The 23118-nt window shown below is 44.5% G+C and overlaps 1 protein-coding gene across 4 annotated transcripts in view; it reads left to right on the plus strand.

Annotated features, from left to right (window-relative positions):
* nedd4a (NEDD4 E3 ubiquitin protein ligase a) overlaps nt 1-23118 on the plus strand; it is a 137423-nt gene that overhangs the window by 82290 nt on the left and 32015 nt on the right. For all 4 annotated transcript variants that reach the window (XM_085968760.1, XM_085968761.1, XM_085968764.1 and 1 more), the window contains 2 exons: nt 15397-15447; nt 21101-21162. In XM_085968760.1, coding sequence (XP_085824886.1) covers nt 15397-15447; nt 21101-21162 — 113 coding nt within the window. The remainder of the gene's footprint in view (nt 1-15396; nt 15448-21100; nt 21163-23118) is intronic.

A 23118-nucleotide genomic window follows, 5' to 3' on the forward strand; every position in this document is an offset into this window, starting at 1 on the left:
AGCGGTTTTAGTTTCGGAGCAATGATTTTTTTTTTAAAAGCCTTGTGGAAAAGTAAAGCAGATTGTTTGAGGCTTTACTTTTGTTGGTTTGTCGGGTTTTGCAGCTGTTTCTTGCTTCCCTCAACCTGATCCGGCTTTCCAATTTGCTTTCCTTTTCTAAACCCTTTCCCTGCCCCATATCCATAATAAAATTCCTGATCTTAAAGCGTTTAAGTACTTCAAATGTTTTATTTCTTATTGCATACGGTGCACACCGTGCAAAGTTTTGTAGATTGGGTGCTGAGTAGATTTATTAAATGCTGCATTTTTCAGAGTGCAGACTGAGAGTGCTGGCCAGCTCTTGTTCAGTAATCTCGTGCTGCCGTGTTCGAAATACCAGTCTGTAACTCGAGCTGGAGCACTGCTTATTCCTGTTTCTGGGAATATGAATGATTGCAGTAATCGCATTTCATTTTTAAAGTTTATTACAGTATGAAGGTTCTTTTCATAAAGGCCAAATAAACCTGAATTGTACCTGGATGAACTGAAAGGGGGCTTAGTGTTTTAATAGGTTTTTATTTGAGACAAATTGGGTAATGGTGTCAATACTGGAAACTGCACACAGTGCGTCCAGCGTGTATTTTTGAAAGTCAGACTAGCGGTATAGTGATGAAAAGGCGACACAGGCAGTAAATCCTTGTTGATTGTTACCGTTTTAAACCAAACAGTCTTTTTCTAAGCTTCCATAAGGACTTGCGTTAGTGACAGTATCACCTGGTCTGGTGGTGAACTGTACAGACCTAGAAAGCTCTGCTCCTTCGTCCCTGTGAGGTTACCTAATCTCTGCTGGGTGATGGTCCGGAAGGTGCAACTAGACCGAGCAGACCTGGACTAGGGAAGGTTCCCACTTCCGCCCACTGCCCCATGACCCCTGTAGGGCACAGATGGTCAAACTGGGCTCTGAGGTATTCTTGAGGGAATAGCAGAGGTCATTAGATTTATTGAATATTTCTGTAATTTTATAATAACTTACTATGGTGTTATTTTTGCTGCTGTAGATTTTTTTGTTATTCGTTCCTGGGATGTGGGCATCGCTGGCAGGGCCAGCATTTATTGCCCATCGCTAATTGCCCTTGAGAAGGTGGCGGTGAGCCTTGAACCGCTGCAGTCCATGAGGTGAAGGTACTCCCACAGTGCTGTTAGGGAGGGAGTTCCAGGATTTTGACCCAGTGACTATGAAGGAACGGCGATATATTTTCAAGTCAGGATGGTGTGTGACTTGGAGGGAAACTTGGAGGTGGTGGTGTTCCCATGTGCCTGCTGCCCTTGTCCTTCTATTGGTAGAGGTTGTGGGTTTGGGAGGTGCTGTTGAAGATATACTATCGAATCTTTCCGGCAATGGTACCAATTCTTTCCTTGAGTAGCTGGCACTGTTTTCTTACAAAGTGTGACAGGGCTCCCCTGAGTGTTAATATTTTTTTAAAATACTACTGGAGGGCAAGCATAAAATGAGACTTGGTCATGAAACCCATCACAGTTGAGCAGTCTGTCAACACTCGATGTCTGGACTTACATAGGAACATAGAAGATAGGAGCAGGAGTAGGCCATTCGGCCCCTCGAGCCTGCTCCGCCATTCGATGTGATCATGGTTGATCATCCAAACTCAGTACCCCGTACCTGCCTTCTCCCCATATCCCTTGATACCTTTAGCTCTAAGAAATATATCAAACTCCTTCTTGAATATATTTAAAGACTTGGCCTCAACCGCCTTCTGTGGTAGAGAATTCCACAGGTTCACCATTCTCTGGGTGAAGAAATTCTTCCTCATCTCTGTCCTAAATGGCTTACCCCTTATCCTTAGACTATGACCCCTGGTTCTGGACTCTCCTGGTTCTGGACTTGAATGAAGAATGGCAATTGGGGTGAGGTAATGGAAGGCTGTTGGTGGCGTGGAACCATAGCCCAGTGTGATTTACTGCCTCAGGATAGATGGGGAGAAAAAGGTGGTGAGGAGGGCTTGTCTCTTGTAGTTATTAGTAATGGACTTTGCAAAAATATTTGTAGTTTTGGTTGGTTAGTCCAATGTAAAAAAAACAAAGTGCATGGTTTAATATCTGGTCACTATTGCAGAGTAAGTTACTGTTCTTTTCCCCCCTCTTCTTTCCCTCCATCCCAATCCTGCCAGTCAACCAACATATATAAAGAATAAACATTGTGAGTTCAGCTTCAGGTAGGTAATAGAACCTGTGCCTGGGTCACTGAGCACAGATGGGACAAAGAAAGAGTGCTGAGTGATGCTACAGCTATACAAAGGCCTAGGTTAGACCACACCTGGAGTGCTGTATTGAGTTCTGGGCACCACACCTTAGGAAGGATATATTGGAAATACAAACAGAAAATGCTGGAGATACTCAGCAGGTAAGGCAGCATTGTGTAGAGAGAAACAGAGTTGATGTTTCAGGCCGATGAGCTTTCATCAGATATATTGGCCTTGGAGGGAGTGGAGCTTTTATTTATCAGAATAATACCCAGACTCCAAGGGTTATATTACGAGGAGTGATTACACGAACTAGGGTTGTATTCCCTGGAATTTCAACGGTTAAGGGGTGATTTGATCAAGCTTTTCAAGATAGGGGAACTGATGGGGTAGATAGAGAGAAACTATTTTCACTGGTTGGGGAGTCTTGGACTAGGGAACGTAGTCTTAAAAATTAGTGCCAGGTCTTTCAGGAGTGAAGTTAGGAAACACTTCTACACGCAAAGGATGGTAGAAGTTTGGAACTCTTTTCCACAAACGGCAGTTGATGCTAGATCAATAGTTAATTTTAAATCTGAGATTGATAGATTTTTGTTAACCAAAGGTATACGGGGCAAAGGCGAGTGCATGGAGTTAGGTCACAGATCTGCCACGATCTCGTTGAATGGCGGAACAGGCTCGAGGAGCCAAATGGTCGTCTCGTGTTCCTGAGTGCTGAGCCCTACCATCTGGCTGGAACTGCTGATAAGTGCGCTCTGTTTCCAAGTCGGGATCTCCTGCCTGTCCATTTTTGGCAGAAAACACTATGTGCCGTGGACAGGGTTATTTGGTAATTGTATGATGGCAAGTTGTGGTCTCCGTCAAGGGGCATAGGCATGGTGGAGGAGGTGGGGTTCATAGTGCTCCTTCGAAAGAGCGTGCCTTAGGTCACTGGATGGAACCAAAACAACAGACATTCTTCCAGAGCTCGTCCGTTCTGCAACTCGAATTGTGAAAACCGATTAGCTGGGAGTGTGCTTTTAAATGTTCACCGGGATTTTGCAGTGAATAGTAGCAAAGTCATTGTTAGACGAGCGACACATAACCGGCTCTTGTATCTTTTCATTTGCTTTATTTGAATTATCAGATTAATGGAAGTAATGTTTCTATTTGAATCTTATTGTGAAATTCTTATTAGAAAAATGGACCTGTGGATCAATGCTCCCTCTAAATTTTATTCGGGCGCGGCCCCTTTATCGGGCTACGCGGCCTGTTCAAAATTCCTCGCGTGCGCGTTTTTTTCCCTTTAAAAGCCGGTGAGCCGGCTGTGTGGGAGGTCCGGAGCAATGCGCAGCCACGCAACTTAAAGGGAACATTGCTGTGAATATAGTTTTGTTTTGTCTGGCGAACAATGCTGCCTATCCCACTGATCTCAGTTGCTGTCAGGCAACGATTCTACAGGGGAAAAAAATGTCACTCCGTCTCAAGGTGACTGTTTTTAATTTGCATACCTGACCTTCACCTCTGCATGTAGCAGAGGACCATTTTTGGAGAAATAGAGGAGTACACAATTCTGGGTTAGCATCAGAAATTCAGTGCTGGAATCCGCGGATACTTAGCCTCGCTACCTCTCTCTCATACCTCCTTTAAGACGGGCTCCTTAAAACCTACCTCTTCAACCAAACTTTTGGTCACCTGTCCTAATATCTCCTTATCTGGCTCGGTGTCAAATTTTGTTTGATAACGCTCGTTTTTACTACATTTGAAGGCGCTATATAAATGCAGGTTGTTGTTGAGTTCAAGAAATTGTAGAGCTAAATTGTCGAAGTTATAATTCATGTAGTTTCTCATTTGTCATTTGAGCATGATGTTTACTTGCTCAGTGAATATGCCCTTTTTTAATAGCAGGCCCCTTCAGATCAGAAGGCAAAAATGAAAGATGCATTCAGCTGACTGTGCCTGATACCATCTGAGTCCGGATCCGCCTCTAAACTGTCAGGTCCCAGTGCTGGAAAGTCCTACAGGTTTAGATGTCTATTGACATCATTCACCTTTCCCTTCATTCGCATCTATTTCTATTGGAAATGGCACCGTCTTCCATATTTGCTATTTTTTTTAAAGTTTATTCGTTCACAGGATGTCGGCGTCACTAGCAAGGTTGGCATTTATTGCCCTTAAGAAGGTGGTGGTCAGCCGCCGTCTTGAACCGCTGCAGTCCTCTTGTGAGGGTAGTTCCACAGTGCTGACTTTGTCATAGCGGTTTGTTGCACCTGAGTGGCTGGCTAGGCCATTTCAGAGGGCAGTTAAGAGTCAACCACATTGCTGTGAGTCTGGAGTCACATATAGGCCAGACCGGGTAAGGATGGCAGATTTCTTTCCCCAAAAGAACATTAGTGAACCAGATGGGTTTTTCCTGACAATCTGGTAGTTTCATGGTCCCCATTACTGATACTAGCTTTTTAATTCCAAATGTATTTAATTAACTGAATTTAAATTCCCCAGCTGCCGTGGTGGAATTTGAACTCGTGTCTCTGGATTATTAGTCCAGGCCTCTGGATTACTAGTCCAGTAACGTAGCCACTATGCTACTGTACCCCTGGTACGCCTTATAAAGGGGGCTTTCTTTTCATAAAAATGTGTTGAGCAAACTTTATTGTTGTGGGTTCAAGTCCCACTCCAGAGACTTGAGCACAAAAGCTAGACTGCCGCTCCAGTGCAGTGCTGAGGGAGTGCATCACTGTCGGCGGTGCCGTCTTTCGGATGAGACGTTAAACCAAGGTCGATGTAAAAGATCCCATGGCATTATTGCGAAGAAGAGCAGTGGAGTTCTGACAATATTTATCCCTCAATCAACGTCACTAAAACAAGATGATTTGGTTGTTTTCACATTGCTGATTGTGGGACAAATTGCCTGCCGTGTTTCCTACATTACAGCAGTGACCACACTTCAAAAAGTACTTAATTGGTTTTAAAGCGCTTTGGGGCGCCCTGAGGTTGTGAAATGCAAGTCTTTTTATTAGGTGAGGGAGAAGACCTATATATCATTTTTGCTACAATAAGATTTCTCAGAGTACAACGAGTTCTAACACTGTTGACACTGAATGGAGAGAGGTGTGCCAAACACACACTCAGGAAGACAATGCACCCTTTATCCTGAGAGGAAACTATTTACAGGACTTGGCTGCCTTCGTTTAACTGAAGAATATGTGTTTTAAAAATATTATATCGTTTTCTGCTTTTGGATCTGAACACTTGGAACGTTTCTGTTTTGTTAGTGAAACCGGCCCATTGGTCGCATCGGCGGAGAATGAAGTATGGCAGTTGAAGGAAATATATAGTTATCGTTTGGATCTGGCTGTTCCAAATGGGCCACACCTTGTACATTGGTTCCTTTGGAGTTTAATAAAGGGGTGAAGCAAAGAGGTGGGGGAGGGAGGGAGCGGAAGCACTGTATATTTTGTAGTCGCACCTCCATGTTGGTACAGAGAGCTCTTCCCCCAATATCTCCCATTTTAAAATGATGCTAAGAGCAGCACATAATTACCAACCTTGCGTTTATTGAACGGAGGTACAGAGTCATAACGGCACAGAAGGAGGCCATTCGGCCCATCGAGTCCGTGCCGGCTCGCTGTGCAGCAATCCAGTCAGACCTCTTCCCCCGCTCTATCCCCGTAACCCTGCAAGTTTATTTCCCTCAAGTGCCTATCCAGTCTCCCCTTGAAAACATTGCGTGTCTCCGCTTCCACCACTACCGTCCAGCTTTCTGGTGCTTGTTCGCGGTGTACACGTGGGGGCTGGGGAGTCCGCTGTTTTCTTTTGAGTCCAGCCAGATCAGCAGGCAGAAAGTCTTCAAGGGAAAATGTTTGCTTTTGGGAGCCAGTTTATTCTCCCCACTTTCAGTGCGAGAGAGACTCCTTCGCAGCATGGAGACTGCACTTTGCACACGCGTGGAAGAATGGAAAGGCCAAGCAAACCTCTTTAGATTTAATTTTTTTAAACCCTGTTGTGTTAGAGTTCCCATGATACAGAAAGTACTCTCCGCAGCCTGAATACTCTGGATGGGTTACTACCATCTGGTTATGTACATGGCACAGAATTCGATCACAATTCATTGTCCAAATGGGAATGGTGACTGAAGGAGCTCACACTTGAGTGTACTTTAGAGTAAAGAATCTAATTTTGCCATTTCCTCCTTCGTTTTTTTATGGCTCTATGCAGTGGTCCCAAGCTGAGCTGTGGTGTGAATCTCACACACGTTGCTCATGTATCTCTTAATAGTGCAACTCCACAGCTCTTAGAGTGCATCTGAGGCCAATTACTCCCCGTGTCTGAGAAATGCTTGGCATCTATTCAGCATTCTCCCTGGTGGCATAGTCGAGACAAGAACTTGCATCCTATCATTCAAAGCACAGCTGGCTGGAAATGCAGTTGCACAGACCCACTGTCCCACCTTGTGATCTCTTTAAAATAGCTCGTTCCCTAATTATAAAATGAGCTTCAACTGGCTGACTTAATATTAATGGAAACACAAAGATGATGGTGTGTCTTTGCAATCCATGTACAGAACCAGAAGGCGATGATCATTTCACTAAACATAGCATCCTGTATTACTGTATTAGCAGACCTGGCGAGGAGGTTTTGAAAGCCACTTTACAGAAGACCCTTTAAACAAAACACAGAAGCCATAATGTACTTGACCCATTGTGCTCATCCTGTTTTGGGTCTCCCCACACCATCCCTGGATGACGTGGCTGAAGGATGTCCCAAAGTGATGTTCAGATGAAGGCCTGGTGGCTTTTGATATCTTGGAACTTTCCCTAGGCACAATGCCAAGCTAAGAAATTCAGTGTGTAAAGAATTGCAAGTGCAGACTCTCTTCCTCCTTTTCAAGGCTGCTATGCACAACAAGACAACACCTTCGGTCATTGTTGCACAAAGAAATAAAGGCAACCCAAAGCCAATTAAGAGAATTAGCGTGCAAAGTTAAAGCACATGGGATTGGGGGTAAGGTACTGACTTGGATGAAAACTGGTTGGCAGACAGGAAGCAAAGAGATGGAATAAACGGGTCTTTTTCCGAGTGGAAGGCAGTGACTAGTGGGGTACTGCAGGGATCGGTGCTAGGACCCCAGTTATTCACAATACATATTAATGGTCTAGACGAGGGTACTAGATGTAATATCTCCAAGTTTGCAGACGGCACAAAGCTGGGTGGGCGTGTGTGCTGTGAGGAGGATACAGAGAAACTCCAGTACGATTTGGACAGGTTAGGCGATTGGGCAGATGCATGGCAGACGCAGTATAATGTGGATAAATGCGAGGTTATCCACTTTGGTGGCAAAAACAGGAAGGCAGATTATTATCTGAACGGCAATAGATTGGGAGAAGGGAAGTGCAACGAGACCTGGGTGTCCTTGTGCACCAGTCGCTGAAGGTAAGCTTGCAGGCGCAGTAGGCGGTTAAGAAGGCAAATGGTATGCTGGCCTTCATAGCGAGAGGATTCGAGTACAGGAGCAAGGATGTCTTGCTGCAGTTGTACAGGGCCTTGGTGAGACCACATCTTGAGTATTGTGTGCAGTTTTGGTTGCCTTATCTGAGGAAGGATATTCTTGCCATGGTGGGAGTGCAGCGAAGATTCACCAGACTGACACCTGGGATGGCAGGAATGACATATAAGGAGAGATTGGGTTGATTGGGCTTGTACTCGCTGGAGTTTAGAAGAATGAGAGGGGATCTCATTGAAACTTTAAAAATTCTAACAGGACTAGATGCAGGAAGGCTGTTCCCGATGGCAGGGGAGTCCAGAACCAGGGGCACAGTCTAAGGATAAGGGGTAAGCCATTTAGGACTGAGATGAGGAGGGATTTCTTCACCCAGAGAGTGGTGAACCTGTGGAATTCTCTACCACAGAAGACAGTTGAGGCCAATTCATTAAATATATTCAAGAAGGAGTTAGATATATTTCTTGAGGCTAAAGGGATCAAGGAATATGGGGAGAAAGCAGGGACAGGGTACTGAATTTGGATGATCAGCCATGATCGCATTGAGTGGCGGAGCAGGCTCGAGGGGCCGAATGGCCTCCTACTCCTATCTTCTATGTTTCTATGTAATTAAAAGGTAGTCTTGGTCAACATTCATCTCATTGTTGCTTGTGGGGGATCTTGGGTTTGGGTACGTAGAGTAATTGCACTTAACAGTAATTAATTCTATATGAAGCACTTCGAGATGTTTGAGGTGCGCTATGTCAATACAAGTCTGTCTGTCTTAAATACCATTTGTCAGAGTTTCAGGCTGATGGTGTAGGAGTTGGGGGCTCAGTCTTTGTGCCAGTGCTTTTTGAAACTTTTTAAAGCAGGAACCAAGCCTCGATTCTCCACCGTGCAGCCCCTACTTGTTTGCAAATGGAAATGATTCTGCTTGCTGCATACTGCAGGCACAAATTCTTGCAAGACCAGTTTCTGAGGACCTCCTCGTAGGACTGCTCCTGGATCTGGCCAAAGTTGCCATTAACTGGTCCAGGCAGCGGGGGGCCGTTCGGCTCGATTGCCTGCCTCTCTTCCGCGGCCATGTTCGTGCCCGGGTGGCCCTGGAGATGGAGCACGCGGTGTCCGCCGGCACGCTCGAGGCCTTCCGCGACCGGTGGGCGCCATGGGCACTGGAGTGCATCACCACCCCGGCCAACGCAATTTTAATTTAATTTAAGTTTTATTTAAAATTATTTTAGTTGCAGTCCATTTGTTTAATCACCCCATCAGAGAGAGTATACTCAAAGCGCTAAAAAAAAAACCGTTTCTGTCTACAGTATACCGATGGATCACCTCGCAGTTGGACTCGGGTAGGGACAGCTGAGGGGAATGGGGGAAATAGATGCGAATGAAGGGAGAGATGAATGGATTGCAATAGACATCAAGTGGAAACGGATGGGTAATGAAGGGGAGCGGGAATGCTGCAGAAGCTGGGTGGACCTTTGGGAAGAGGAAGGAAGGAAAGTGCCAGCATGTTTGAGGGGGAGTTGGGAGGGCGGGGTGGGTGGAATGCCAGAATGAACTGGGGTGTGTAAAAAGTACCAGTCTGTAGTCGGGTGGGGTAGTGGATGGAAGAGGAGCAGCTTGAACAGGGGAGAATTAATTCATTGATGCGATGTGGGCGTCGCTGGCTAGGCCTGCATTTAGTGCCCATCCCTAATTGCCTTTGAGAAGATGGTGGTGAGCCGCCGCCTTGAACCGCTGCAGTCTATATGGTGTAGGTACACCCACAATGCTGTTAGGAAGGGAGTTCCAGGATTTTGGCCCAGCGACAGTGAAGGAACGGCGATACAGGTCCAAGTCAGGATGGTGTGTGGCTTGGAGGGGAACTTGTAGGTGGTGATGTTCCCATGCGTCTGCTGCCCTTGTCCTTCTAAGTGGTAGAGGTCGCGGGTTTGGAAGGTGCTGTTGAAGGAGCTTTGGCGAGTTGCTGCAGTGCATCTTGTCGATGGTACACACTGCAGCCACAGTGCGCCGGTGGTGGAGGGAGTGAATGTTGAAGGTGGTGGATGGAGTGCCAATCAAGCGGGCTGCTTTATCCTGAATGGTGTCGAGCTTCTTGAGTGTTGTTGGAGCTGCACTCTCCAGGCATGGACGAACACTACCAGCTTAACGAGGTTAGAGAAGGAGAATAGTGCCAGGTTGAATTGGTGAGGGAGAATAGAGCCAATGTGAGCGGAGAGTTGGAGAAGGGAATGCTTGTGTAAAGGATGGAGGAACGGACGGGGTGCGGTCTCTGTGAACGGAGTCTCGATGGGGTAAAGGACCTTTAGTGAACTGGAACGGTTGGGAATATTTAGTTGTGCGAGAGTGACTGTTCAAAATGTTTCAAAGTTTACTTGGTGCTCCAGTTTATTAACTAATTGTTGTTATTTCCCTGCAATTTAAAGTGCAGTGAGCCATCTTACTGCTCTCGAGTGCTTTAGAAATACAAGTTATGTTCTTAACATTAATGGTTTCTGTATTAAAAATGTTTATTTCTGTTTGAATAATTTTTAATGTAAGTCAGCCTACAGGCAGTTATTAATGTAATTTCAGCTGTGGCATCTAAATAAATGCAGGCCTGCCGTGTTCTACACAGAATATTACCTCCTGATGGTGCAAAAACTGAAATGACCACTTTTATTTGAAGATATAGCCATTACAAAATTATTTTTGGCTTTGAATACTAAATCAAAGTGTACTTTAAACTGCTTGAAAATGCACCAGTGTCAAAAAAAAATCAAAGCTTTCTCGGGGGGACATGAGCAGATTGCTTCGCAAAGTAAGTTTATAGCATCAGAGCTCGCGTTCCTTTTCAAAAATGTCTAAATTCATGACTTCAAAAATTGCACTTGTGTACTGCAGTTTTATTTCCCTCTTACAACTAATGGAATATTAAATTAGGACAAGTTCATGTCCCACTTCTTCTTAGGCAGTCGGAACCGAGGATGGCTCGCTTCCACATTAAAAATGAGTTGTCAGGTGACTGATGAGTCCACTGCGGGACTTGCAGTCTCTGTCACAGGTGGGGCAGACGGTGGTTGAAGGGGCGGGTGGGTGGGGTGCTTGGGTTCCTTGCGCTGCTTGCGCTTGGCTTCCGCTTGCTCCCGGCAAAGAGACTCGAAGTGTTCGGCGCCTTCCCGGATGCTTCTCCTCCACTTTGTGCGGTCTTGGGCCAGGGATTCCCAGGTGTCGGTGGGGATGTTGGACTCTTTCAAGGAGGCTTTGAGGGTGTCCTTGAAGCGTTTCCTCTGCCCACCTGGGGCTCTCTTGCCGTGCCGGAGCTCCGAGTAAAGCGCTTGTTTGGGAGTTTCGTATCGGGCATGCAGACGATGTGACCCGTCCATCGGAGCTGATCGAGCGTGGTCAAAGCTTTGATGCTGGGGATGTTGGCCTGAGCGAGAACACCTGACGTTGGTGTGCCTATCCTGCCAATGGTTTTGCAGGATCTTGCGGAGGCAGCGTTGGTGGTACCTCTCCAGTGCTTTGAGGTGCCTGCTGTACATGGTCCATGTCTCTGAGGCATACAGCAGGGCAGGTATCACTGCTGCTCTGTAGACCATGGGCTTAGTGCCGAGCACTGCACTCCCACCGAGACTACTACTTTTTGTATGTGTTGGGTTTGTTTTTGGAATGTGATCCCTAAAATACAAGTAACAGTCTTGAAATCCAGTGTAAAATAAACTTAACTTAATTCAGTCATATTGAAACAGTGGCCTTGGTCGTCGGTCTTTATTCAGTGCTGTTTAATCAGTTGTACATTTTTTTTGTGTTATCAGCTGTTTGGGGGCTCTGTCCGCTCTCCAGACGCTGTGTGCCAGCTGAACCAAGTTTTGGAGATGGCACAAGGATACAAAGGAGGTTCTGTTGAAACTTTCATCGGTAGGGGATGGCGGCCATTTTAATTCAACACTGAAAGTTTATGTAGGGCGTTTGCCAGACTCGACTGGTGGGAATTCCACACAAAATTTGGAATAATTGAAAAATACCAAGAAAGGTCCATTTTGTTCTGTTAAGTTTATGTTGGCAACCAAGAACCAAATTGTTTGCTTATTTTTTTTTAAGTGACTTGGCTTCCGTATGCCATCACTGTGTTGTGCCAGGATTTTAATAACATGTAAGAAATTGTTGTGTATGAATGGTACACTACAACATTTTTATTTAAACCCGATGCCTCGGTCTACCAATCATGCGCAATTTTAAGTGTTGTTAAAATCCTGGCACAACACAGTGATTGTTGAAGGTAGTAACGATTGTAAAACTGCATCCCCGTGCCTACAGATTGAAGGCATTATTTTACATTCAGTGAGCGCGGTTGTAATCTGAAATATCTGAATGCTGGTGCCAGGGAATTCTATTGTTTGTTTGGCTTTGGAAAAACATTGGAGAGCACAAGGCCTGCAAATGTAGGATAAGATGTGGCTGTTCTGTTGGGCGTGAGTTAGAAATGTTTTCTAAACCCTGGTTAATCATCCCTATATCAAAGCTCTGGATGGTTCAAGTTAAGCAAAATTTTTACGAAGTCATATGGATGTTATCAAAATTTTCAGAAGTCATATAAATGTGAACAAAATTACTTTTAAAGTGTCATTCAAATTTTTTTAAAGGGTGTAATAAAATTGAAAAAGTGGATGGCTGTGTCTTGCAGCCCTTTCGGGTAGGTGTTTTGCCTGTAAGAGTATCCTTCCGGTTTCATTTTTCACCTAATTAAGTATTTGCGATAGCCAAACAGGCTCGATACGCCTACTTCCACAAAGGCTTAAGATTTAACAGCGAGGTAAATCCATTACAAGTGGGCAGTTAGTGCAAATTCTCGACAGTTCGTTCTTTTGTATGCAAGACTGAAGGTCGGAGACTTCACACGCGGAGTCTATGGGGAAGCGTAATATGACAGACTGCAACTTCAGGATTTCCGTGTTGGGATGCGCTGTATCTTGCGGTCAGTTTCAAAGGGGTAATAACGACGAAAGCTGTTGGCTCGCCATTATTACCCACCGCAAATTCTGGCCCACTGTCTACCTATCTCTGCACAGGGGCCATCCCACACAAAGTACACTGGCATCATCTGTTGGTTGGAAAGCAGTACTGCGACCAAATGTGCGCCTGTGTTTTCAAGTACAGTGCTGTAACGTGCATGTACAGCTCGACTACTGAAATGGGGCTGCTGCCTGAAAGTGGCTCAGCGTCAGAATGACTTGTAATCTGTGGAAGGCTTATGTGGAGCCACAAAATGAAGAGGCTGGAGCCAGTGGGTGGTGCGACCAAGGTGGAACCCGGCAATAGTTGGAATTGCAGCCAGGGCAAGGCTTGACCCAGGACCTAGCCTGGCCGAGGGGAGCACAGCAGCTTGTAGCTGCTGCACGTTTCTCTGGCTTCACCCCAATAGGCAACTCCTTGCCCCTCTGTGGTTCTGGATTCAAGTGAACACTGTGATTTGTGGTGTAACGACGGACAATCCAGTGATGGACACACTCATCACCCTTTGATTAACAAGTCAGTGCAGATTGGCAAACGAATGAACGTACTTTTTAGTTCTGTAGCTGCAGACGGGAAAAGTAACCCTACAGACAAGTAGTGTCACTAAGCTGTTTATTCACAGACGGCTTCCCTGCTTTTCATTTACTTTTTACAAAAAAAGTATATCCTTCAGCATTGGCATCTGATGCCAGTGGGCCAAATGATCCGCGTTCCACTGTCCTGTACCTCCAGGCAGTGGGACTCCGACGTGGCTGCCGCGTTTCCTACATTACAACAGTGACTACATTTTAAAAAAAAAACAAGTACTTCATTGGCTGTCGAGCGCTTTGGGACGTCCGGTGGTCGTGAAAGGCGCTATATAAATGCAAGTCCTTTTTTTTTTCGCTGCTCTTCCAGTAGTTCACCATCTTCTGCACAGGGGGCAGCTTGCATCCCTTATTAGTTAGTGGGTAGGTAACATGATGGTCAGTCTATCTTGATCGAAGCTGTTTGGCTTTCAAGCGGGGAAGATAATCACTTTGTCGACTCTGGCACCCACTTCCTGGTTCTTTGTGTGCGACAGGATGCACTGTTTCTCTCAGTGCAATGGTAATCCGGAGCCATGGTTTATTAACATTGACGGCAACTGGAGCTCCCGCTAACTAATTGAATACCCCGGGTGTAAAGTGCAACGCTGGTTTCGGTTGTGTGGACTGTTCTCCGCATCAGCGACTAACACGTATTTTTGAAATTGTATAATTTTAGATGAATTAGTCAGCCTCACTGACTGCCAACTGGAGCCCATTTGTGCCAATTGCAGGAAGTTTTATTTTTCTGGACTCAATTGATATGCAGAGACTGCCCAATCTTATTTAACATTGGACCTAAAGATAGGCATCAATTAGCATGCAACATTAAAAACAAATCCTTTAGGCTAATGCTGTAGATTGGTAACATTGTGTTCAATCATCAATGTTTTGTGTTACTGTTTTATGAGTTTTACTGTAATATTGACCAGGGAGAAAAGCCAGGCTCATTTTGTTCAACTTTTTGTGATTATACAGTTCACATTAAAGCAAAACCAGCCTCCTTTTGTGTTGATTTTCTGCCAGTATCAAAAAGTCAAGCCTACGTAACTTCTCTGTCACGTAATACTGTTGGATTAAGTTGATAGGACAATATTGTCAGTTGCTTTGCAGCAAATGCTGTCACTTAATGGACGGTGTTTTCTTCTTATAATGAGGAACGAGCAGGGAAGTGGGACCAATTGGGTAGCTCTTTCAAACCACAGGCACGATGGGCCAAGTGGCCTCCTCCTGTGCTGTAACATTCTCTGTCCTGTTGCTGCACTTACAGCCGAGGGGAGAATGCTGCTCGAAAGTACTTATTTGAAATATTCGCACATTAACATTTTCATCCAGCCTAATCTTAACAAGTTCCAATATATCTTGTGACTGATTGTTGTGATACTACATATGCATTCTTTTTCACATATATAAATAAAATATAACTTGAGTATTTTTATAACCAACAGTGCTGATATTTCCCAATTGCAATTCTAATCAATAATATTAGATAATTGTGCTTCCCATTATATTCTGAAATCATATAACCACAGAATAAATGATACTGATGGATGGCAAATGGTATGTTTCACGTATTTGAATGTGAAAGACTACAGGGTGGGGGGCAATTTTAATCAAACTCATTCATCAGGGAACTGCCATGATTGGGTGCAGCGCTGGTTTAACACCCCGCTTGATTTTACACTGCATCGAAGTCAGTCGAGAGTAATATTGAGCAGGGTGTCAAGCCGGTGTTCCGCTTGACACCCTGCCGGTGATCCTGTGGGTTTCCCGCCCAGCAATGTTAGGTTAAAATTAACCCCATAGGGGGCAACGTTTCCAGTTGTTAGGCTTTTCTTATAAAAGAGCAGTAGGAACGCAGCACCAGGTAATACCCAGGTATGAAATGCTGCTGCTGTGTCACTTTGTGTCCTGAAGATTTACTTGCCTTAAGCTGTTTACCAAGTGCAAAACTCACTTTCTTGTATATAATGCCAAGAGGAGCAAGTGTTCAGAATTTCTGAGACTAACCAGAGCGATATTTATCATGCACTGTAAAAGAAGCCAAGTCGGGAGGAAAGTGGCGTGAGTTTTCCTATTTTAAACCAGATGATTCATTTCTCGCATTTTTACCCCCCATCTCTTTTCTTAGACCAGGGATGATTTTCTGGGCCTGGTGGATATTCCCCTTCAACATATCCCGGTAAGTTTTAATTCTAGCAGAGAGAATTGTAATTTGAGAATATTTTTGTGCCAAAGGTTTCTGCCTTCATTTGCCAAATATGATGTGAAACTATACATTTACTGATTGATTTTTCATTAAATCTCATTAATGTGCATTTATGATGTATTTTGAAAGCTAGTTTTGATTTATCATATTTTCTTTTTGTAATTCTCTCTCTCTCTGTCTCTCTTTCTCTCTCTCTCTCTCTCTGTCTCTCTCTCTGTCTCTCTCTCTGTCTCTCTCTCTGTCTCTCTCTCTGTCTCTGTCTCTCTCTGTCTCTCTCTCTGTCTCTCTGTCTCTCTCTCTGTCTCTCTCTCTGTCTCTCTCTCTGTCTCTCTCTCTGTCTCTCTCCCTGTCTCTCTCCCTGTCTCTCTGTCTCTCTCTCTCTCTCTCTCTCTGTCTCTCTCTCTCTCTCTCTCTCTCTCTCTGTCTCTCTCTCTGTCTCTCTCTCTCTGTCTCTCTCTCTCTCTCGCCCCTCCGTTGGTCTCCCTCCGTCGGTCGGTGTCTGTCTGTGTGTGTCTCTCTCTCTCTCACTCTCGCTGTCTCTTTGTGTGTGTGTGTATCGCGCTCACAGTCTATCGCTCGCTCTCCCTGTCTGTCTCTGTGTGTGTGTCTCGCTCGCTCGCTTGGTGTGTGTGTGTGTATCGCTCTCGCTGTCCCTCTCGCTCTGCCTGTGTCTCTCTTTCTCTCTTCCCCCTTATTGCTCCTCTCTTTCGCTCCCTCCACAACTCTTGTGCTTTCTCCTTCACCGTACATATATGGAGACTGGCAAGTGCTCCTGTCTTTAGCCTCTTGAGCCGGGGGGGGGAAGACCTCCATCCAATGTGGCTTTTCCATTTAGAGCTCGAGTTCAGCTGTGATTGCTTGTTACACAGACTGTGGTGGATGTACCCTTTGGATGGTCGGTAAATGGCTTTTGAACCCTGAGATTAAACTCAATAATTAGATGAAGACCATTGTAACTTTTTTACTTCAGTCCATTTTTGTCTCCTCCACTTGTTACTGCCTTTTTTCTTCCCCTGGCTTCTTACTGATGCCTCTCAAGATATTGTGTCCCCAACTCCAGTCTTCTCCTGTCTGACGTGCAGTATGACCATCTCTACTTTAAATCTTGTTTTCTGTTCTCGGTGAACTCCTGAGAAGCAGGCAATCCAGCTTCTCCGGTGATGTAAAACTGGCCAATTTGCAGCAAGGTACTGGTTCATTTCAGGACTCTGAACATTGCTGGAGGAAAGTGGGACTTGAGTTTGGGACAGCAGACCATCTGGAATAGTGGTATAGAAGCAGAGAGAGGGGTACGGAGGCTGGTGGGGTGGAAAGTGAGGACACGGGGGACCCTATCTCGATTCTGAGTGGGGGGATGGGGAGAAGAGGTTACGGCAGAAGCACGGGAAATGGAACGGACTTGATCAAGGGCCTCGTCAAATGTAGTGATGGGGAATTCTCGGCTGAGGAAAAGGAAGGACATTCTGGCATCATCAGAGCAGATTCAGTGGAGACTGAGAAAATAGGGGAAGGGAATGGAGTCCTGTTTCTCTACAGATGCTGCTTGACCTACTGAGTATTTCCAAAGTTTTTTTTGGTTGATTTAGCAGAAAAGCAACAGCAATGTCATAAGCAGCTAAGAGGGGTTTTCTGGTAAGGCAAATTTTGTGTCGGGTGCACGGTAAAGGAGAAAAGGAGCACTTTTTTCCCCTACTTATAGTAGGGGATAGTATTATTAGGGGGATAGATAGAGTTCTCTGCAGCCGAGAGCGAGAGTCCCGAAGGCTGTGTTGCCTACCCGGTGCCAGGGTTAAGGACATCTCCTCTGGGCTGGAAAGAAACTTGCAGTGGGAGGGGGTGGATCCAGTTGTCGTGGTCCATGTTGGTACAAGCGACGTAGATAGGACTAGGAAGCCGGTTCTGTTAAAGGAGTATGAACAGCTAGGGGTCAAATTAAAAAACAGAACCTCAAGGGTAATAATCTCTGGATTATTACCTGAGCCACGAGCGAATTTGGCTAGGACAAATAAAATTAGAGAGTTAAATGCGTGGCTCAAAGACTGGTGTGGGAGAAATGGGTTTTGCTTCCTGGGACACTGGCACCAGTACTGGGGCAGGAGGGAGCTGTTCCGTTGGGACGGGCTTCACTTGGCCAGTGCTGGGACTAGAGTCCTGGCGGATCATATAACTAGGGCTGTAGAGAGGGCTTTAAACTAACTAGTGGGGGGGAGGTTCCTAGAGAGCAAATAATAAAAATGACAACAGCGAAGGTCATAGACTTAGGTAGCAGTGGCGAAATTAAAAACCAGAGCGTGTCAGGAAGGGGCACAAGGTATGGTGTACATTTAAGGAGTTAGTTTACAACTTCCAAAAAATATATATTCCACTGAGAAGAAAAGGGTGTAAAAGAAAAGACAGCCATCCGTGGCTAAGTAAAGAAATTAAGGATAGTATTCGACTAAAAACAAGGGCATATAAGGTAGCCAAATCTAGTGGGAGGATAGAGGATTGGGAAAACTTTAAAAGACAGCAAAAAATAACAAAAAGATTGATTAAGAAAGGGAAGATAGATTATGAAAGTAAATTAGCAAAAAATATAAAAACAGATAGTAAGAGTTTTTATAGTTATATAAAAAGAAAAAGGGTGGCTAAAGTAAATGTTGGTCCCTTAGAGGATGAGACCGGGAAATTAATGGTGGGAAATATGGAGATGGCAAAAACACTGAATGAATATTTTGTATCAGTCTTTACAGTAGAAGACACTAAGAATATCCCAACACTGGACAAACAGGGGGCTATAGGGGGGGAGGAGCTAAACACGATCAAAATCACTAAGGAAGTGGTACTCGGTAAAATAATGGGACTCAAGGTGGATAAATCACCTGGACCTGATGGCTTACATCCTAGGGTCTTGAGGGAAGTGGCGGTAGGGATTGTGGATGCATTGGTAATAATTTTCCAAAACTCCCTGGACTCAGCAAAGGTCCCGGCAGACTGGAAAACTGCTAATGTAACACCCTTATTTAAAAAGGGCAGTAGACAGAAGGCTGGAAACTATAGACCAGTTAGCCTAACATCTGTGGTAGGTAAAATTTTGGAGTCCATTATTAAGGAGACAGTAACAGGACATTTGGATAATCATCATTTAATAGGACAAAGTCAGCATGGTTTTATGAAGGGGAAGTCATGTTTGACAAATTTGCTGGAGTTCTTTGAGGAAGTAACATATAGGGTGGATAAAGGGGAACCAGTGGACGCAGTGTATTTAGACTTCCAAAAGGCATTTGACAAGGTGCCACACAAAAGATTATTGCTTAAGATAAAAAATCACGGGATTGGGGGTATTATTCTGGCATGGATAGAGGATTGGCTATCTAACAGAAGGCAGAGAGTTGGGATAAATGGTTCATTCTCAGAATGGCAATCAGTAACTAGTGGTGTTCCGCAGGGGTCGGTGCTGGGTCCCCAACTCTTTACAATCTATATTAACGATTTGGAGGAGGGGACCGAGTGTAACATATCAAAGTTTGCAGATGATACTAAGATGGGAGGGAAAGTAGTGAGTGAGGAGGACATAAAAAACCTGCAAGGGGACATAGACAGGCTAAGTAAGTGGGCAGAGATTTGGCAGATGGAATACAATACTGGAAAGTATGAGGTTATGCACTTTGGCAGGAAAAATCGTAGAGCAAGCTATTATCTTAATGGCAAGAAACTGGAAAGTACTGAAGTACAAAGGGATCTGGGGGTCCTGGTGCACGAAACTCAAAAGGTTAGTATGCAGGTGCAGCAAGTGATTAAGAAGGCCAATGGAATGTTGGCTTTCATTGCTAGGGGGATAGAATATAAAAATAGGGAGGTATTGCTTCAGTTGTACAAGGTATTGGTGAGACCGCACCTGGAATACTGCGTACAGTTTTGGTGTCCATACTTAAGAAAAGACATACTTGCTCTCGAGTCAGTACAAAGAAGGTTCATTCGGTTAATCCCGGGGATGAGGGGATGGACATATGAGGAGAGGTTGAGTAGATTGGGACTCTACTCATTGGAGTTCAGAAGAATGAGAGGCGATCTCATTGAAACATATAAGATTGTGAAGGGGTTGGATCGGGTGGATGCGGGGAGGATGTTCCCGATGATGGGTGAAACTAGAACTAGGGGGCATAGTCTTAGAATAAGGGGCTGCTCTTTCAAAACTGAGATGAGGAGGAACTACTTCACTCAGAGGGTGGTAGGTCCATGGAATATGCTGCCCCAAAAAGCTGTAGAAGCTACATCAATACATAAATTTAAAACAGAAATAGACAGTTTCCTAGAAGTAAAGGGAATTAAGGGTTATGGGGAGCGGGCAGGAATTTGGACATGAGTCTAGGTTCGGATCGGACATGGCCCTGTGGGTAGCGGAGCGGGCCCAGGAGCCGTGTAGCCTGATCCTGCTCCTATTTTGTGTGTCTAATTCTGTTAGATTCAGGAGATGGTTCTGTGATAGTAGATTGGCGGTTAGGATCAGATCAGCCATGATCTTATTGAATGGCGGAGCAGGCTCGAGGGGCCGATTGGCCTACTCCTGCTCCTATTTCTTATGTTCTTATGTTATTGACACCATGTCAACAACGAACATTCCCCAGTCTGAAGTGATCACAGCCTTTCAGTCCTCAACTCTAACCCCTTCTCCCAGTCTTAAACTCTGGCAAGATCCAGCCACAATTTGATACTAAAGTAAGAATCTTTCTTGGGCCAAAGGGCTAGTGGGGTAAGTGGACAAGTTGCACTGGTGAAGTAGAGGTGCTTTTCTGAGGTTATCGATCGATTGACGGTTTGTTGGGGCAGTGCAGACCGAGCTTTACTCTGCATCTGGCCTGTGTTCTAACTTAGACCTGACGTGAAAATGCTCGTTGTTGACGTGGTCAATAAGTAGAAAAAAGTGCTCCTTTCCTCCTTTACCTTTACACACAATTTTTCTTACTAGGAAACCACTCTTATCTGCTTAAGATATTGCTGTTGCTTTTCTGCTTAATCAACAAAACAAAATCTGACTGCTTTGACTGAGGTGAGCAGCCCAGAACTCCACTGCACTTCTTCCTAAACCCCTGGAGAGATCACTGATTACTGTAACATGCCCTTCACTGTGGCAAGTTAACCGTTTGCTTAACCACTTACTACTAAGGCCACAAGTAAAGCGATAACGTGGGAAGAAAAGAACTAACCATATCAGTAAAATAAGCCCGATCTTTAATTTACTAACTGGAATAAAGACTTGCTTTGTTATACGTATTCAAACGGTGGAAAATTGTAATATTTGCAACTCCGCTAGACTCTTATGAATAATGACAGCCTTGTAGGTGCCTAGAGATTCATTACTGTTGAATTTGCCTCGCACTGTGTTGGTTAGTTTTCATCTGAGTCTCGGTTACTACAACTTGTGACCAGGCAAAACTCATTGCCTGTTTCATCTCACGATATAAGCACCTTCTGTTGGGCAGTTATAGAGCACTGTTGGCAGATATTGTGCAGAAGCTTTTCTGGTTGAAGGAAAATATGTGCAAATGAGTAACTGGATGGAAAAAAAAAAGGACTGGAGTAGGAAAATGTAATTGAAATATTAAGCAAATATATCAGAATTAATGGATGCCCTTTTTAATTGCAGACTGAAAATCCAAACCTGGACAGACCATATACATTCAAGGATTTTATTCTTCATCCTAGAAGGTAAATGAAAGTATTCGGTTGAACATAGATATACAGTGGACCGTAGTTCAACTTCTCTCCTGGAAATACTTCTAATTATTGCGTGAATGTTGATTTTCTTAGATACTAATATAAGTATTTGGATTTGTTCAAGTTGCTGGGGGAGCCTTCAAAATAGCCTGTCGCAGTTTAGCATAGTACCTGATCAGGCCTGTTGTGCAGAGATTTCTTCAGTACGTGCTTTTCAAGCTGCCGGAAGCAATTAGTGAACGTGTACTAAAGTTAACAAAGACACTGAAAGGTTGCCATCGTTGTCAGTGGTGGTATAATTTTCTACGCAGTAACATTTCAGATGTGTTTCTGAAAATGTGGACAAATGAACTGACGGCTGACCCGAAGAAATTGAAACAATTAGGATCACTGGCCGAGGCGGGGGTCAACCCCGAATCAAACTCGTTCACTATCACAAACATGCAGCCATGCTAGAATAGTGCCATAATACACTTGGTGCTCAACCAGTAAACAGCTATCCAGCAATGGAAGGGGAAGAAATGATCCTTGTCCACAGTTTACTGGAAGAATGCATTTCAGCATGTTCGCTGAGATCTGAACAGGGTCGAATCCTGATAATTAACATTTAAATGATCTAATTACAGTATTTGAAATAAGCAATTTCAATAACATAGTAAATAGGGAGTTTAATGCTTAAAAATGAATTATCAGATCATTTGAATTCAGCAACTTTGAATGAGAAACTTGAGATTTGGCACTTTACCTGATTTATTTTCTTGGTAGTTTGCTCCCCACCTGAAGGATTAATTTCCTGCTGCGGTGTGGTCCCACAGGTGCCAGGCACCCCCTCATACCTCATTCAACCGGCTAGCTTTCATGTGTGAGTCACCAAGCTATTCAACTGTCAGGGGCGTTGCAGTTGAACCCTATCCTGATGTCCACCACCCATAATGCATATCCAGCAGTGGTTGCTGGATAGCAGTCAGAAGTGGGAGCCTCGGCTGGTTTCTCTCTTTAATCCAGGGGCACTGAAACCATTGATAGCGCCCCTACCACTGGCTCTCCTGTGATTGGCTAACTCAACACAGGCCAGGCATTGAACCTGGGATCTTCCAGGCCTGAATGTCTTACCTACTCACTGTCTTCACCAGTTGAACTATTGGGGGAGCCAGGTGCTTGGCTTGGTTTTTTTTTTAATGTCTTGACCAAAATTTGTATTATGTAGAATCAAAGTTTGTTCTAAACTGTAAAGGAAACACTTTCTTATGCCAACTTCCTCCCCCGCCATTCTCCCTAAGACAATTACCGATGCCCTCTTGTACCTCGCCCAGGTGTCCATGTGTGATCCTCAAGAGCAAATTCATCGCAACTGAACCCAATCCTTGACCTGTAGACGTCCAGCAAAGGTTCTTGGATAGTCATCGTGGTTAGGAGCCATAGGCAATTTGTGTTTGTTTGAGCCGGGTAGATTGAAGCCAATTGTGATGTTCCTCCTCTCTCCCTGGCTGAGACCAGCTCACTCAGCACTGAATGGGGATCAAACTCTAGACTTCGATGGTCTGTGTGGCTTAGCCCCTCACTGAATAAAGTCACTAAACCATCAGGGGTGCCCCTGTAAAAGAAACTAATTGCACAATTATGTGGTGCATAATTTACATGAACTGATATTTTGACTGTAACGACTTATTTTGTCGTCGTTCTTCTTTCCCAAGGCAGTCATTTGGCCGGCGTCTTGAAAATTCCGTTATTATGTTTGGCATTAAATTCACACATTCTACTTCGGTCTGATGCAGCTGTATTACAATACTTAATCATGGACCTAGGCTAAGGTATTAGCTTTGTGACTCAATATAAAGATAATTTCCTCTTAAAACATTTTCGTTGCCTTAAAATTAAAATGTCATTAGTAGCTGATCCATCTCCAGTTATTGTTCATTTGGAATCCATTCAGCACATTGTCCGAAC

Source organism: Somniosus microcephalus, chromosome 27, assembly GCF_052327205.1.
Source record: "Somniosus microcephalus isolate GS21.2 chromosome 27, FLI_Smic_1.0, whole genome shotgun sequence".
In the NCBI taxonomy this organism is placed as follows: domain Eukaryota; kingdom Metazoa; phylum Chordata; class Chondrichthyes; order Squaliformes; family Somniosidae; genus Somniosus; species Somniosus microcephalus.